An 18256-nucleotide genomic window follows, 5' to 3' on the forward strand; every position below is an offset into this window, starting at 1 on the left:
GAACGCCAGGAGCTGTGCCACTGGACTTAACCCCCTTTGCCGAGATCTCTTCCAGCCCAGCTTCGTGGCAGAGTCTGGAACAAAGTAAGTGCACTTAACAGTCTGAGTGTGTAGCTATTGTTGAGTGTTTGATGTTTCAGTGCTGCCACCTATACTTCAAATTGTGAGTGAAGTGTAATGATAGAATATTTGTAATGTTGTAGGTTTGTTTCTCTCTGTGGTGACACTTTTTAACGGGGAGATCGGCTCGCATTCGCGCCTTGAAGTTGGAAACCACAGAAAACCCACTTCAGCCGACCACCACTGTGGCACCGGTGAGGTTCGAGCCTGGATCCTCGCGATGCGAGTCCGTCACTATGACCACTCGACCACCACAGCGGCAAGAATTGCACACTGCAAAATATTATAATAAAGAACGACATAGAGAGTATATCCTCTTCAATTTCTGAACATGCAAAAAAAGGCAAAACGCAATAGTGTATTTGTAGTTTTTATAAAGCGGGCAAATAATTAGGTAGGAACGATAAGTAGATGCTTAATTTGCATTAGTGCTATGAAACAGCTGGACAAAAAACATTCACCATGGTGAAAATTACATTTTTTCAGATTCATGCATTTATTCAGTTTTAATGTGGGATTAAATATCTGTCTTCGGAACATATCATGTGATCCTTATTTTCTTTTATTTTTTTATATGGATCCTTATTGAAACTCACTCTTCCTGGAATACTAGGAATAGACCAGACTGTAACATTCAAAAAGCTGGCATCAGCTGATTTTCAGCATGGTGGCTAATTTGGGAGAATACAGTATAAAAGATGTAGTTTATTTTTGCAATAAATACTCTGGATTTTCGATTATCCTGGAACTATATTTTGCTTTTAATAATGACATCATTTGGGATTCTAAGAAAAATATAAAAACCGTATATCATCTCCCCCCCCCCTCCCATGCCAGAAAATAAATGTGCAAATTCTTGGGAAAAAAACCTTGGGGAATTGCATTTGAATGTTTACTCAACCCATGCCACTCTATGGATGTTGTTTTCCTAAAGTGTTTCAACCTTATTAGCCGACACGGCAGAAGACATTGAGAGAGACCAGCATGCTGGAAATATCTGTATTTCCAAGCATGCAGAGAGATTTGAATTCTGATAATTGAAGATTTCTGATAATTCTTAAATATCAAGACTCTAAGAATCAATTGAATTCGCTGATTTGAACCTTGTTAGTTCTCTGCATTTTAGGATTCTTCAATAGGGATACACATTCTCATTTCTGGCAAACTTCTGGCAAAATAGTGGATCCAAGCAGCTGGTAAAAAAATTTGTACATTCATGTTTCTGGTGTAAGGGGGAACGATAGAATATGAAAACAAGAAATAAATGAACAGCCCACAAACATTTCAAACACTTAATTTCACAAACCTTGAACCAACTAGCATATGTGTGAATCGTGCCAGAGTACTTCACTTGAAGAATATGACGCACCAGAATGAAGACAGCATGTAATATAAATGTACTTTTTTTCTTGAATGCAAGTTGCAGAATTTCCCGTATTTTAGCTACAGCATCGGAGAAAAAACTTTTTTGTTTAATCATAAAAGAGTTTCATGCTTTTATTTTACTAAGCAAAATCAACACTCAAATTTTCTTTAAACACTTTCAACCTAATATTACTTTTGCGATACATACAGGGTAGTAAGGTAATGTGTAGACCTAAGATACCTCGTTTATATTGTTGTATAGTTATTAAAATACAAAAACTAACTTTTTAAAAGGACACACTGTCTTTAAAAACGTAATTAGAAAGTTGTTGCCCTGTATCTTGAGGCCAACAAAAAACCCATGATTCAGAGTATAATATTTGCAGAGATATTTGAATTTAAAAACAGAGAAAAGGTGGGAAAGAACACCATAAACTAACAATAACGCTTTTTCCCTCATTTATCCTGTTCTTTTCCAACTTTTTGCTGGTTTTGAATTTGAATATCTTAGCAAATATTGCACCTAGAAATGTGGAATTTCTTTTGTTGGCCTTAGGAGAGACAGCACAACAACTTTATAATTTCTTGAAGATGGAGTGTCCATGTGAAAAGATAATGTTTTTTATTTTAATAACTATGCAATCCTTTGCAATATGAATGACGTATCTGATGTCTACATGTTATTTGGGTACTTTTTCTAATTGGAACTATGCCTCTAGAATCAACAGTTCACCAGAAAATATGGCCTAGGGACTTTCCTTACTACCCTGTATATATACAAGAAAAATCATTGAAAATTTATGTTGTACTCACATAATAAAGTACTGGGTCCATTGCATGTTGTATATACAGCAGAACACAAAAGTAATGACTCCAAATTAACAACTTCTGACTCTATCACTTTGCAAACTACTGCTATGAAGATTTCTGGTCGTAGACCTCGAACTACCTGCATTAAAAATAGAAATAGTTTCACACACATACAGATATAATTGGGAATTTCTTCAAAAACTATCATTAGTCATTTCATACCAAATCAAAATGTTATTTTTGTTTGTATTTAAACTCTCAGTCAGAAAAATGCAAAACATTTTTGATTGTTTGATAGACAGAGTTATTTATTCATAACTGACTACACAATTACAACAAATTAATAGAATTAGTAAAATTATAAACAGGGCACAAAAAATTCCAATTTTTTTTACTATAACACATTTTTGTATTTACAAGTAAATCCATTCAAATTGTAACTCGAAGAAACTAAACCGGTTCAAGTGTTTAAAAAAAAAATTGGCAGAGCCATAAACTATATAAATTGCAACACAATATGTTTTTGTGTTGTAATTATGTTCAACTTATATAAGTTGCACACAAGAGCTAATTGTGCTGAGATCTATGGCTTATTACACACAAATGGTCATTTTCTATTTTTTCTCTCACCAAGAAAAGTTGGAGAGCTTCCCCTGCTGATACATTATGAGGAAGTCTGATTGACTTGAAATATAAGGTCCAATTTTGACTTGTTAACTTGCATATTCAGATATATATATATATATGCATGTATGAGGTCTTATATTGAATGAACAATGTCAGATATATATAAGTAATTTAATTCATTCCTATTTCTTAGACACGATGTCACTATGTCCTTCACACTATATGCAAAAAACAATTTCTTGCTGATTCAAATTAAGGGCAAAAATATTAATAATTTCATTAATAGGTTGGAACATTCTTAAAACCTGAATGAAACTTTTGTGTGGCAATATTACCACATCATTTCCTTTGAAAACTGTCTACAGAACATTCATCTGTGTCAAAGAGATTAAAGCAGCTGTAGCAACAGAATGGTTTAGTTCTCCAGGAAAGGCACACATTGGTATTATAAATAAATCAAAACAAATAGTACGTAATAAATATGGATATCATAAACAAATATTGTGAAACTAGGAAAGAAAAACAGATATCATTCTTATTTTTTATCTATTATATTTTCCTGCCTACAATTAGAGGATTGTAAGTTCAAAACATCAGGATTGTTAGTAGAGATTATATATACTGCTGCAGTAATATATAAATAATTGTTGCGAAAGCCTTACTTTTTCCATGAGAACCTGTAGGCTCTCTTTAAACCATTCATCAGATCTAAGCTCCATAGAAAAATACTTCAAGGCTGCAATTAAAATGCATGCTGTTACTGGATAATAAAAGATTACAGAAATGTGTAAGAACATATAACATGATTTAGCAAACATCCTACAAAAAAGTTTTTCATTTGATAAAATATATATATATGTATGATAGACATTTTTTTTTCTAATTTTATATAAGTTTTATTGATATTTTTTTATCAAAAATTATCAACCCATATGTATTTTAGTGTATTTTAATGAATTATTATTATTATTATTATTATTATTATTATGGTGTGCAGCATTATTGTTAGCACATAAACCTACAGTTTAAATCTCAACTTGGACACAGAAGCATTTGAACAGCTGTCTTCGAATCAGCTTTAAACTGTATGTTTTAGCTCTGATTAGCTCTCACAGTCAGAAATTTACCATGAAAATTCTAATAAAAGTTAAAATATCAATTGGTCAATAAATCTTCACAAAATGATCGCAGAAAAGATTGAGATACAAATATATGAGTTGAATGGTTAGGATTAGAAAAAATCAATGCATGTCCTACCATCTGTAGTTGGATTGTTAATCAAGATTTTGTTCAAACAAAATTTGTAGAACGACTCAATTGTTTCATGCTCTAACAGTCTATGCTCCCATTTGAAAAAAGCTGTCTTGCAACTGCAAGTGTGAAAGAAAGAAAAATGATTTTTTCCTATTAGCACAAACAGTTCACATAATATATTAATTATCAAAGAATGCAATGTCTTTAGTAAAAATAATTTTACCTTTTGAAAATAAAAATCTTAATTTTACATTAATTTCACCTGAATGTAAAGAAATTTTGAGTTTAAAAAAAATGGGAAACGATGTACTTTGACCAGATGATTTTTTTTTTTTTTGAGAACTAGAAATTTTCAAGTAAAACTAAAACACATTAATTATGTTTATAGAAACTTTTCTCATGATTATTTTAATGATATTATTTGGCACAATTGCAAATTGCTATGTAAAGCAAAATTAATATGCACACTGATGTAATACATACACAAAAAATTATAACTCACATTTGCATAAACCCTTGAGTAGACTTTTGTATAATACCTAGCCAAGGAAACAAGTATATTACATCAGACTATGACGAAAAATCAAAAAATTGACAATTATTTCTTACAAACAATAGCATAAATGATGCCAGTCAGTAATTTAAGTGAGATATTTTATCTGAAATAAATCAACTCACTTTCAATCACATTTTCTAATATCTTCTTGCACAACTGAAATTTGAAGATTTGAGAATATTTTTAATCATTAACTAATGCACAATTTCACATAAATATTTATTCCAGCATAATATTATTAAATAATATTAAATAGCGAAAAAAAATTCAACAATTTACATACATAATTGCAAAGCATACAGTAAAATCTTAAATGAAAATGCAGAAGAAATCCACAACCATTTAAATTGTTAATGACCATGGCTTGACAAGTGAAAAGTTACCATGTAAACTAAAAAATTGAATAAAAACTAATGTCTGATTACTAAATTGAAGTCTGAAAATAATGAAACATTTTCTAAACCTACATCAGCATGTCTACCAGCATTAAAAAAAAACTTCAAATATAGTAAAATGGAAATGAAAAACATCTTTTTTATACTATTTATTATTAATTTTTCATCAATTTCCCTGAAAAAAATATTTGGCTCCAAAAAAATTTGACTAGGGCCAAAAAAACTTTTTTGATTTGTCAAACAATGTTTAAGACTATTGGAAGGTACATAAATTGTAAAGTAACAATGATTTTGATGGAACATGTCTACATTTGTATTAAGAATAATAACGAAATTCAGATAAAACATGCAGGTATTGCAGAAATATCACTACAAAGTAATATTTGAGAGAATGCTTGCGAAACACCAAAAATATTATCTGACATGAATGTCGCTCTCCACTTGTTAATACAAGATATACAGAAGACTGGATGTTGTGAAGATATTTATTATAAATATCTTCACAACATCCAGTCTTCTGTATATCTTGTAAAAATATTATCATTTATTATTTTCGTCACACCAAGATCATTTTGATTTATTGCTGTATACAAAATTCAGCACCAAAAACATTTGCATTTAAAAGCAGTTGCACTATTGGAAATAAAAATTACATAAATAATAATCACTGTGAAGAGTAAGATGAACATTAAAATATTGTAACAACTTACCAATACCTTCTTTGAAGAATATTCTGTTGTATTTCTGGCAGAAGAAGAATGAGACATCATCACAGCTATTTGAAAGAAATCTGAAAGAAAAAAATAAATTGCATTTATGCTTATTAATATTTTCTGTTTGTTTTTAAATATCAAAATAAAAAATGAAAAAAAGTCAATAATCTGTATTTCCCATGTATTGGAGAATTGATACCATAACCACTACCAAAGTTCTGATAACTCAAACAAAAAAAAAAAATTTAGAAGCAATTCAAAATACTGAAATAAGACTACCACTTTAAAAATAAATGTCACTTATATCAGATCGTTTGTACTTTGATGTATACTCTCATTTTAAATAATTTTTGAGATTTAATCATCACAAATTTATTATCTAGTATCATTAATATTTTTCACCTAGGATCACACTACAAAATGGATCAAAAATAAATTCACAAAGACTTCATCAACTTTACCCAAAGACATGCTTCTTCCTACTGATGACTGGTCATAACATGTAGTACATAATTTTACAATACTCTTCTTCAGTGAGGAAACTACTCCTGGTAAATTAGATGTCCTGAAATACATAAGCTGAAGCTTCAAATATAGCAATAAAAATTCTTCATACTGTGCATATATCCTATATAGATCAACTTAAGCTAAATATATTTGTTTCATCACATATATTTGATTGATACTTTGTTATCTAAATTATCAAGTTTTCTTGCAATGCTATTGGTAGGAACTGATTATAGATTATTGGCATGAATGATTGATATTATTATAAATACAAATACAAATACAAATACGACGCCACAACAGGCAAACTGCCCAACGAGGTGGCTGACTTAAGAACATCATGGATCCCCGAGCCATTTTTTGGAGGCCCTACCTACTACTGCTACACCACACATGCACCCCGCCCCCGCGAAACCCCCAACGAATCGATACATGCGGGAATGTGCGTGTACGTGTAGTGCAACCTGACGTAAAGTTTGTTTCTGTGTAATGCTTGTTATGTGTAGTGCTGTCATCTGCCCCCAGTTTTTCTAACTATGAGTGAAGTGTTATGGCTGAATGATTTACCGTTGCAGGACTGTTGCTCTCTGTGGCGAGACTTTTTAACGGGGAGATCGGCTCGCATTTGCGCCTTGAAGTTGGGAACCACAGAAAACCAACTTCAGCCGACCACAATGATTATAATCATTCTAATGATACAAAAAAATTAAGAAACAAAATATTTCGTCAAATTTTAATATTAATGATTGCCAGAAATTTGTATTTACCATAAATTTATATTTGCAGCATTAGCACTAAAGCATTATCTAAGGAGGGGTGACCAACTTCTCTCTGTTTAAGGGCAACATTATGGTCAGCTGCAGTGCCATGGGCAGCACCAGGAGCACCACTGTGGTGTATAAGCAGCACCCGGAAAACTTGCAGATGTGTATGGTGAAACACTGGCAATTTAGCTGTTTAACTTTTCCTAGGGCTTTGGATTCCTCTTTTTATCTTAAAAAACTTCACCTCATCTGGCTGTGCTCTCAGCCAGATGCAATGCAACAAAAATTAATTGCAGTTTCTTCTCAAATTATTCCATTCAATACATTCATTTTACAAACAAAGCGTGTCTTTATATGTGAGAAGGGCATCTGAAGTGTTTCAAACCCATGGGTGCTAGTCTTGGGCTTCATGTAGAAAATTTTTAAATTTTGGAATCAATTCTGTGAATTGCTGGGATCTGTACCACGAATTACTGTGGGTGCTTGAGCACCCACAGTAATTCGTTGGAGTAACCCACAGTAATTCGTTGGAGCTACCCCAGCTCCAACGCTATTGCAGTTAAGGCCCCTTTCACACGGAGCGGACGCGGATGCGGAAGCGGGTCCGCATACCCTTTCACACGAGCACTGAAGATGCGGGTGTTTCGCCCGCATCTTTAGGTTGAAATTCGTGCATAAAAACTATTTTTTCGCAATTTTTATAACTGTTTTTCTCCTTCACCCCTGATTCAGTGCCCATATGCAGCCTAGAGGTATTCTTTGGTGGTTTAGTCTAGAGCCACATAGAATATGGGAATAAAGATATCTTCATTCCGATCCTCACAAGTAGTCGATGGGAGAAAATGTCTTAAAATATTTTCAAAAGATTTTGAAAACAAATCTGTCTTTCCGGAAAAATATGAAAGAAAAATTCCAAAAACATCCAATGTTCGAAAAATCCAATCCAAAAACATCCGAAACTAATATGTTCCTAAAAAAAAAATTCAGGAGATATCAAAGAATTTGCAAGTAGAAAAAAAGGGGAGGGGTGGGGACGTTCAAAATGTCTGTGCTTAGAAATATTCACATCACAATTCTGTCTTAGGCCGGGATTACAGTATAAAAGTTTTATAAAAGTTAGTTTATAAAACTTGAAAAATGCAACCGATAGGCCGATCAGTTTAGTTCGCTCGAATGTAACAGATGTGTTTATTGATTACATTTTTCAAGTTTTATAGTGTAATACCAGCCTTAGGCCGGGATTACACTATAAAAATTTTGTAAAAGCTCTTTGATAAAACGTGAAAAATTCAACCAATATTATCTTATTGGTTGAATTTTTTGAATGCAAAATGTGTGTGCGTGTGTGTGCACCGGTTGCATTTTCTTGAATGCAACCGATGCGCCTATTGGTTGAATTTTTCAACTTTCATAAAAGTTCTTTTATAAAACTTTATAGTATAATCCCGGCCGGATTACACTATAAAAATTTTATAACAATTATTTAAAAAAAAGCAACTAATAAATTTATCGGTTGCATTTGATCTAATGCAACCGATAAATTTATTAGTTGCTTTTTTCAAGTTTTATAAAATAACTTTCATAAATCTTTTAGAGTGAAATCCCATCCTTAGATTAGTCATTTCTGAAATATAAAATTTCATTTTTTAAGTTTATAGACTGAATATCGAGTAAAATAAACTTGTAGGTATAGGGGGAACCACCAAAAATATTCAAGTGCTAGGGTCTTCAAACGACTTAATCCGGCCCTGAGTGAACGCCGTACGGGGATAACGTTGTTTAATAAAAGTATTTTTTTTAAAGTTTAAAAATATTAACAGATTAAAAATTTAAAAAAATGACAAATATTTAAAATAATATTTCAGATATTTATATTTTTAAATAATTTAAAAAATTTAAAAAGAAAAAAATTAAAATTTTTAAATTAAATTTAAAAGTTATTAAAGTATTTAGTCAATTAAATATTCGTAATGAACAGAACGGCTTATCATTTTTGTTCCGTCAGTGGCCGTTGTTGGCAGGTTTTATTGTATAAAATTGTAAAGTATGGACAAAAGGCAGTTAAAGTTGCTATATCTCAATCTCAGAACGAAACAAAGGGATAGACGTATGTAGGTACATTATATTAATGAGCAGGGACCATCATATGGTGTTTTATGATGGTCATTTTATCATTATGGCAAATAATTAAAAAAATTCTGTGAAAAATCACCTTCAAAAAGTAGCCAAAGATGCAGACGAATTCGCTCCGCATCCGCATCGTCTGAATAGCTCCGAATAAACCTATTGTCAAAACTTCTATGTGCGGATGCGGAGCCCGCACTTAGGTTTTGACACATGCGGACGACGTCCGGACCCGCATGAACATTTCCTAGGTGCGGAGATTTTTCGGCTCGTCTGAAAGGCGCAGTATATTCCAATTGTTAAAACTTCTTCCGGACCCGCATCCGCATCCGCTCCGTGTGAAAGGGCCCTAAGCTACCTTCTTTAACCAGAATACTGGTGATTTTTCAGTTTAAAGAAGTGACAGTCTGGTGCAATGAGCAATGTCAAAATTCAGAGATAAATGTTTCTTTATTTTTAGAAATTATTGTGTCTCTGTGTGGAAGTTCCTTGGTCAATGGCACAATATGAACCCACTATCAAATATGGCACATTTTTGCCCAGTGTCTGCATAGCTTAGTCGGTTGAGGTGCCACTGTGAGTTGGCATCCAGTCTGAACAAGGTTTGTTTGCCTGAACACTTTCAGATACAAAAGGCAACTGGCCCAAGGACAGGGAGAAAAAATAATTAAAAAAAATGCCAAAAACAAAAACTTCAAGAGCAATTTATGTGAAAAGGCAGTGGTGAAAAAAATAGTAAATTATTTCCATCACTAGAGGTAATGAATGTTTGTTAACCAAGAAACTGGATGGAACCAACAGCTCAAATAATGATCACAAATTTAATATAAATACAATATTTTTCCATTGTCAGAGACCACACAAAATCACCTCGCAGACCTCATGTGGCCAGCTTTTGGCCATCCCTGATCTAAGGAAACACAGATGCTGGATCAAAAATTATATAAATAAGAAATTCAAAAGAATTATTCACCTATTTACATAAATTTCAAATGGTAGTATACCAACAGTATGCAACACCCATATGTATTCCAATGGTAGATATTCCTGAAAGAAATTAAATCCTTTTTCAAAATTAAAATCAATACTACTTCCACACATGCGCCTTATAGAAATTATATTCATAAGAAATAGATGTGTGATGAAATATGCCATGGTTGAAACTTTCAAAACTAGCTGTTCGCATTACCACTAATGTTTTGCATCACTAATGCAATGCTGTTTCAGGGAAAAAATCTCAGACATTGGTTATTATAGCATGACAAGTCACAAAAAGATCTAGGGACTAGAACAATTTTTTTATATAGGTGCCCAAACATTTTTCCGTAGGTAAAAAATAATATTTATTTTATCTTTTTCAGAACATTGTGTCATGCCTTTGATATTTATAGATACACTGATATAAATTTCAAAAATTGCGTACTGTTCTCAGCAGTGCCATAACTATGCAGGTGCACCTGCACAGGACCCACTTGGATGGGGGGGAAGGGGCTCAGAATGGGCCTAAATAGGCAATTCTGTCTGTGCGCAAGAATGGGCCAGAAGGGGCCTAATGCAAATTCTTGGACAGGGCACAGGAATGGTTAGTTACGGCACTGGTCCTCCTATTTCAATTTAGTAACTTCACATAGAAAAATTTAGGCACCAATACCAATTTCTTCTAGGATTTGTCGGGTTTGGTTGGTTATAAACAATACCTTACTAAAAATTATTCACACAGTACTGCAACAAACTATAATTTCATTCATTTTAGAATGAATTCCAGAGTTTTAGAGGATTATTCCAAAAATACTAATGTTTTAACCTATGAATAATTTTCTCAATTAGTCAAACAGGTCATAAAAACTTGATTATATTATTCTTGAGCAACAAAAAATGATAGAAAAGATGCCAGTCAATTATAATTTATTAAATTATATTACCAGAAAATTCTGGTATAGATTAAAAATAACCATAATTTTTTGAAAAACCTGATACTCACAATAGCACAGATCTCTGCATAGAATTCAGAATAATGAAATTTCCAATCCATCATTAACTTTACGACTGTGCAAGCATTACATAAATAAACCTGCCCAGAAGAAATTTAAAAAGCTTTGTATAAAAAAATTTCTTCATAGATAATTTCAAAACTATTTTCAACAGTGAGCATGACCGTAAAGTAACATTATTATCAATAAACAAAGGAGCAACATAACCAGGCTTATATTTTTTCTCCCTAAAAAATATGTAAGCAGCATTAAGAAAGCAAAACTGTGAGAACATTCCATTTTTTTGGAAAAAAATAGAAAAATCAAATATCCCAATATATATGACCAACAGAAATTTTAGTGACATGTGACCCCCACCCTTGTTTTGTGATAAATCAAATCAGCAATGTTCCCTTCTACAAATACAGTGAAACACACTTCTAGGTATAATGATACTCATGGGACAAGAAAAATGTACTGTTATAGCCCTTTCAGATCAGAGAATTCATTTGTTTTCTTAAATTTTCAAAATGTTTCTGCATTTTTGATACTGAAAAAAATGCAATAAAAACATGAATGCTAGCAAATATTTATTTTTTAAATTTTAAATTTTTTTTGTGAAGAAATAATTTACTTCATTCAATTTTTTCAGCCAAGATGATGCAAGATATATTCATCTTCGTACAAACTTTTTTCCAGACTTTTATTTCTAAATTTTACAAACGAAATCACACTTTTTCAGGAGGCACTTTCTTCTGGAAGCCATCTTAAAAATCCCTTGAACGTTCAAGTGCTGCCCTCTGATTAAAGCCTCTAAACTTTATATTCACCATATTTCTAACTCAAAACTTACAAATCCTTAAACCTTACCTCTCCTAAAACCTTACATAATCCTTTAAGACAGGGCTTGACTCCTGGGACTAAAAGAAAAAATTCTACAGAGAAAAAAAGTAACCCACACATTTGTGGCACCAGGGTCTGAAAGGGATATAGATGGAATATTCAATATATAAAAAGTGCATCAGGACTAAAAAATAATATTATTACATAGGAGATTATTGTTGTAGAGTGCATCATTTTATAGGATTTTCACTTTGTACCATGAACTTTACAAAATGATTACAACAGAGATTGGCAAATCCCAAGTGCAGGTCGCCATGGCAACTACAAAATTTATCTTTGGGCTCCCAAATTTTTCTAATTGTGATTGCTAAACTGGAGTGCAACGATGACAAAATTTTCTGATTTTGTTTCAGTATGTCTTTTTAGATGAGAAGTTATTAAGTCCAAGAAAAGTAAAAAAAATATTTGGAACAGTTTTTTCAAGCAAAAAACCATGACAGGCTCTTGAGAGACTTGACTGGACCTAAATTTATTAATTATTATTATTTTTTTTTGATTTGTCAATCTCTGTATTATAACACTTGCAACTATATTGAAGATATCAAAAAAAGAGAAGAATTTAAAAAAAATTTTACCTTCTCTTCTTCCGACAGAAACAGCTTATGCTCTGCATGATCAAAATCATCCAAAACCCGAAGAAGTATCTTCGCAGCTTTGTGGTGAGATGACTTTCTTCCAAATGTATCTTCATTGTAGAGAAATGTAGATATAATTTTACAGTTAATTTTTGAATGGCCATACATCAGTATAAAACATTTTGATGAGAAACACTCACAGTAACCAGGGTTGGGTTTTTGATATCAAAAACTGGTTTAAACTGTCAAAAACTAGTTTAAACAGTCAAAAACATGAATGAATGCTTTTGGATAATATTTTGAACACAAAGGTATATAACATGAAAAACGTTTTTGCATTAATTACAATGTTTTACTTTTAAACACTAATTTATAACAATAATTAAAACAAAATATTAATTTTTTTGCACAATTTTGAATTTTTCGACTCTAGAACAGAGATAATGTATAATTTTATGGTCCATTTTATCTAAACTGATTGCCTGTGTTAAATTTTACTAAGCGAAATAGAGCTGTTTATCTGTTAGCTGTTTTTTAAAATGTGTATGATAGGAAATTAGTGTTAGGTTTTTGACCTTAAAAGCTAACTGAGTATTAATAAGGTCAAAAACTTATTTCAATGGAGTCAAATATATATTTTTTTACCTGACAGATATGTTAAATAACAAAAACTCACTTTTATGTAGCTTAAAGTGTAGCTTTACGTAGTAATTTTAAACATTACATGAAATGAATGTGTGTATTTTCAAATGTAATTTTTATATTGGAAAGAAATATTTTCGGTTTTTGACGGAGGGTTTTGATGAAACAGTTTAAACTGTCAAAAACTGTCATGCATCAAATACCTGCCAACTCTGGTGGTAACTTTCCAAACTAACAAAACATTGATATCAAGATGCACAATTGGGTCAATGTAATTTAATAATTGTATTGAAATATAATTCTTGGATGAAAGTTAATGCGCAAGAGGACAGGTAAGCTGCCAGAAACTTTAATATTAAATTGCAGTTGTCTTCACACAATAAAGTCGTTTGGTTCCGTCAAAAAATTAGTCACACAAAAATAATTTTATTTGCAAACTATTGAAAATTATTTAAGGAAATTTTGAAATGATTATATAATGGATGGTTTTCCTCAGACCAATACATTAAGGAAAGGGACTCTTCTGGATATTATTGCTGAAGTGAATTCAGAAAGAAAAGTTAACTAGTCTCCAGGTAAGTGTACTGGCCTGGTTTGCAAGAGAACCAGGGTTCGATTCCCAGCAGAGATTAATTAACCTGTCTTTCTGAGATCACATAAGCAATAATATCCGAAAAGGAATGTTTCCTTTAATCGAAATACAAGTTTTAAAGTGATAATTTCAATACATAGAGACTCTGCTCTATCCATTTTAAAAAATATATTTAAAAAATGTTCCAAACTTATTCCTCTCATAAAATGTGTATTGAAAATCAAAATAATGGCACAAAATAATAGGGGAAACAATCTTACAGACATTCTTTAATTACTTCCTCCAATGAATTAGTAAAAAATCTCAATGAATGAAAAGAACGTACCATTCACTTCAGAACTACTTGAGTTCAGTTCATTCAGCAATTTTTTCTGCAGATAAATGAAAAAGAGCAGTAAACAAATTATTATTTGTGATATAAATCTGCATTTTGGTAACATGCATAACATGTTGTTAATATTTTTGCACAATAAATCATCTCCCCTTTAGATTGAAATTTCATATGCAAAGTCAGTCTTTTCTTTTCCTTTGCTTTTACACCTATTCACCAGGATTTTAACTCTAGTTTTTAAAAAAGAAAAAGAGATTGATGGGTAATCCTCTTGGCAATGGCCAATGGCATCATTTGTATGGATTTACAAGAATGAACGAGAATTTTTAATTTTCAGAAAATTATCTTTGAAATAGAAGATCAAAATGTAATTTTTCAAATGACAGGAACATAAAAAAACATGAGCGGCCCTCCCCCCAAAGTTGTGGCTCTGGTTAAGACGGCCCTAATTAAAAGGGAATGTATTGTGTACCTATACACAAAAGACATTATCTTAACTGTGCAAAAAAATTGTCTCAACAAGTTTGGAATACTATAACTTGGTCCTTTTTTCCTTTGGCATTTTTCTTGGCTATTTCTTTTTATGTGGCACTCTTTGGTGCTCTGTCTGCACTTTTTTTTCCCAGTCAGCTATTTCCTTCTCTGTTAGGAAGTTTTTTTGGTCTTCTCTTCTGGCGGGAAGGTTTGCAATTTCCTGTCCATTATGCTATAATGGACCAACAGTATGATGATTATACTGGTGGTCTTTTCTCTTCTGTCTTCTTAAGATGGCGTCACAAATAGGTGCCACCAGTTATAATAGCACAATGCTTGAATTGGCTAAAACTTTTTTCTCTGTTTATTTATTTATTTTTTCCCATTTGTAGTCTCAGTCTGGCAGTATAACATTACACTTCACTCATAGTTAGAAAAATTGCTAGAAGATGGCAGCACTACATATAACAAGGGGCCATTCAAGTATTATGACCTCCTCCCCTCCTTGTCAGCAAAATTTCGTCATCAGCTCTGCCCCTCTGAGAATCCTAACTCATATTTTCATAAAGGGTAGGGTGGTTGATGACGTAAGCATTATCCAAACCCCCTTTCCCCCGTTGTCATCAAACGTCAACAAATCGGACCCCCCCCCATCGATGATGACGTAATACTTGAATGACCCCCAAGCATTACACAGTAACAAACTTCACATATAGTTCACAACACATTCCAACATGAACCAATTTGTTAGAAATTCTGTATAGGAATGTGGATGAGATGCATGTGTGGTGTGTTTAGTAGTAGTTTTGATACTAGAAGTCCTTGTTAATACCTTCATTTTCTTTCTGAATTTATCCTTGTAACATTGCACCCTTTTCATTTTTATTACTATTTATAGTAATGAACAGCTATATATAATTATATTATTATGTAATTCCTTTTTTTCTTTGACACGATTTCCTTTTTATCCTGTTGGCGATTTTCTTTCTGGTCAGCCATTTCATCTTCTGTTAAGAGTTTTATATCCATCGAATATTTTCTTCTCCACTTTTAGGCTTCCATTTCCTTTTATTATTGTTGATTCTTATCTGAAGAAAGAAGTGACTGATAGAGGTCACTAGTAATAATAGGCTTTTGTAAAGACTAGAGCAGTGTTTCCCAAAGTGGGCGATGTAATGGTCCAGGGGGGCGATAGAAGCTATGGATTTAACACAGGATCCTATGGGTTCACTTGAGTTGGGGGGCGATGCGAGAGGGAAAAATTCTGATCAAGAGGGGCGATGAAACAAAAATTTTGGGAAACTATGGACTAGATTATGGTGTTTGATTCATTTGTGTGAGTCTGCTACCAGTTTTAACCAGTCAAGTGGTTACCACGGCACTTGCCGTCGCTGCCATATGTAATGCTGGTGCCTACGACAGCATTTGCCAACGCGCAGACTTTTTTCGGTCTTTCTCACCAGTCAAGTGGTTAAGACAGCATTTGCCGTCGCTGAAATACGTAATGGTGTTGCCTACGACGCCATTTGCAGACATGAAGACTTTTCTATGTTTTTCACAGATATGACGAAATAATTTGTCATACATGTGCTGCCATCTCTGTACAGCCATCCTTCTACTTTATTATCTCATCACTAGATGAAGTTGACAATTATATTTCCAGGTCTAAGATTATTATTACTATTATCTGTGTCATGTTTTGCAAAGCTGCATCCTCATCGCTATTTTTTTTCCGATTCCCTTACGAAGATACATCTGTTTTATTACTCATATATCTTTTAGCAAAGGTTCAACTGCTATGGTTCCACATAAATCCATTAACAGCATTTCTTTTAGTCACAGGACATTATGACATCCCCCCCCCCTCCCCTTTTGGGGTGCCATATTATGTCTCGACACATTCGAGCTATAAAAAAACATGCTATAAAAAAATATTTTAATATTTCAAACTTCCAAGAAAAGGGAAAAAAGCACACGCATCTTAAAAAAAAAAGTGGACACTGCGGGTAACGCTCGGAGAAATTAATTGGACAGTTGACTGGTTAAGCTAATTTTCTTTAGTTCATCCCATTGTACCATATACACCATTTTCTCAAAATGTTACATTGTTTTTCTTGTTTGAATGTCTCATTTTTGCTGTCCTAGGTTGCACATTCACATTTCCACTTTTATTAATATTTTGTAGAATAACCGTTATAGCGTTACAGTTTTAATCCCACTATTCATGTTTTTGTTGAACCCAGAGACTTTTTGACCAAACCCTGAGCTTTTTTGCTCTGACCATCAAAAGATTTAAAAGTCCAGATTTATATTAAAACCCAGAGTTAATATCCAGAAAAACCATGTTTTCATTTATATCCCTTTTATTCATTTTCTAATAGAGTAGACTCTCCCTGACCTCAGACCAAGGTTTAGTGGATTATCGAAATCACTGTATTACTGGAAGTCAATTGAAAAAGTCCATTTAAATAATAAACGTAAACATCTGAGCACGTACATACAGTGACACGTTTTCTTCTTGTATGTTCAAAGGAAACCCACCAAAAAAACGCCGGATTAGCACAGGCCAGGTAATCAAGAGTGTCCTATATATTGCTCCCTTATCAATCCTGTATATGATCCAGGATTTTTTTTAATCATTTATTTAGTCTAAGAAAATTTTGGTTTCTTTTCCTTTTTCTTTGGTATTGTTTCTATCATTCGTTTTTTATCCTTATTTCCTCGTTTTAACAGCCATAGTTTTATCCCATTTCGGCGATGTGTTGGCGATTTTTTTATCTTTTCTTTGAAAGACGACGGAAAACCTGCCTCCGTTTCACTCTTGGCGCCTTCTCGTCATGCTTTCGGACATTTTTCTCGCCAAAAAAAGGATTAAACTATAGCTGTCTCGCACACGTTTTCCAATAAATACTCACTTGTTTCACTAGAGTGTCGATTCTGTGGAAGAAAGAAGCTCTTTTTCTCTTCCTGCAAACTTCCAGGTCAGCCATCTCTACATGATTCGTTTTAATACCAAGTTTGCACGAAAAGCAAACCTACAAATATGAAATTGAATCAGCGCATGTTTACATGACGGAGAAAGCACACTTTTTAATACACTTAATCAAGAGATGGGAAAACTTCTGGGAAAGAAATAATCACGGATAAACAACTTCTTTTTCAAACGGATAAACAAAAACACACGTTTAAATTTTAGTAAACAAATGTTGGACAATACAAATGCTGTCAACAGGTTGGTCTTCTCGCCACATCGATAAATATACATATGGTGACTATACGACCCGTATATTGTGGAACATTTCCGTAATTTTACGAGAATCTTGCCACAGTAACTCGTATTTCCGAAAATGCTCATACGTAACGTTGGAGAAACAATTTTATTTTTTAAATGAAATAGCAGCTTAATGAGTCGAGTCGGTTAGTAGGGTTTTTTTTATTTTATTTGGAGCAAGTTTCCAAATAGGCAGTTTTTTTTGCCAAATTGGCTGGTTTACAGAGTTGCCAGATTGGCGGGGTTAGTTTCGGTGGGCCCAA

The 18256-nt window shown here is 32.8% G+C and overlaps 1 protein-coding gene across 3 annotated transcripts in view; it reads right to left on the bottom strand.

Annotated features, from left to right (window-relative positions):
- LOC149090019 (uncharacterized) overlaps positions 1-17972 on the bottom strand; it is a 46457-nt gene extending 28485 nt beyond the window's left edge. Inside the window, exons 1-13 of one of the 3 annotated variants that reach the window (XM_089231994.1) lie at positions 17638-17972; positions 14243-14288; positions 12684-12793; positions 11217-11306; positions 10209-10282; positions 6302-6405; positions 5838-5917; positions 4855-4888; positions 4679-4715; positions 4180-4292; positions 3585-3658; positions 2299-2434; positions 1427-1563 (exon numbers count right to left, since the gene is read on the bottom strand). In XM_089231994.1, the coding sequence (XP_089088120.1) occupies positions 1427-1563; positions 2299-2434; positions 3585-3658; positions 4180-4292; positions 4679-4715; positions 4855-4888; positions 5838-5917; positions 6302-6405; positions 10209-10282; positions 11217-11306; positions 12684-12793; positions 14243-14288; positions 17638-17712 (1110 nt within the window). In that variant the 5' untranslated portion in view covers positions 17713-17972. The remainder of the gene's footprint in view (positions 1-1426; positions 1564-2298; positions 2435-3584; positions 3659-4179; positions 4293-4678; positions 4716-4854; positions 4889-5837; positions 5918-6301; positions 6406-10208; positions 10283-11216; positions 11307-12683; positions 12794-14242; positions 14289-17637) is intronic. The other 2 variants (XM_089231995.1, XM_089231996.1) reach the window with 2 other exon arrangements.
- Positions 17973-18256: the final 284 nt, after the last annotated feature.

Source organism: Pholcus phalangioides, unplaced genomic scaffold, assembly GCF_987345545.1.
Source record: "Pholcus phalangioides strain wild (caught in Gottingen) unplaced genomic scaffold, Ppha-v1.0 ptg000001l_1, whole genome shotgun sequence".
In the NCBI taxonomy this organism is placed as follows: Eukaryota; Metazoa; Arthropoda; class Arachnida; order Araneae; family Pholcidae; genus Pholcus; species Pholcus phalangioides.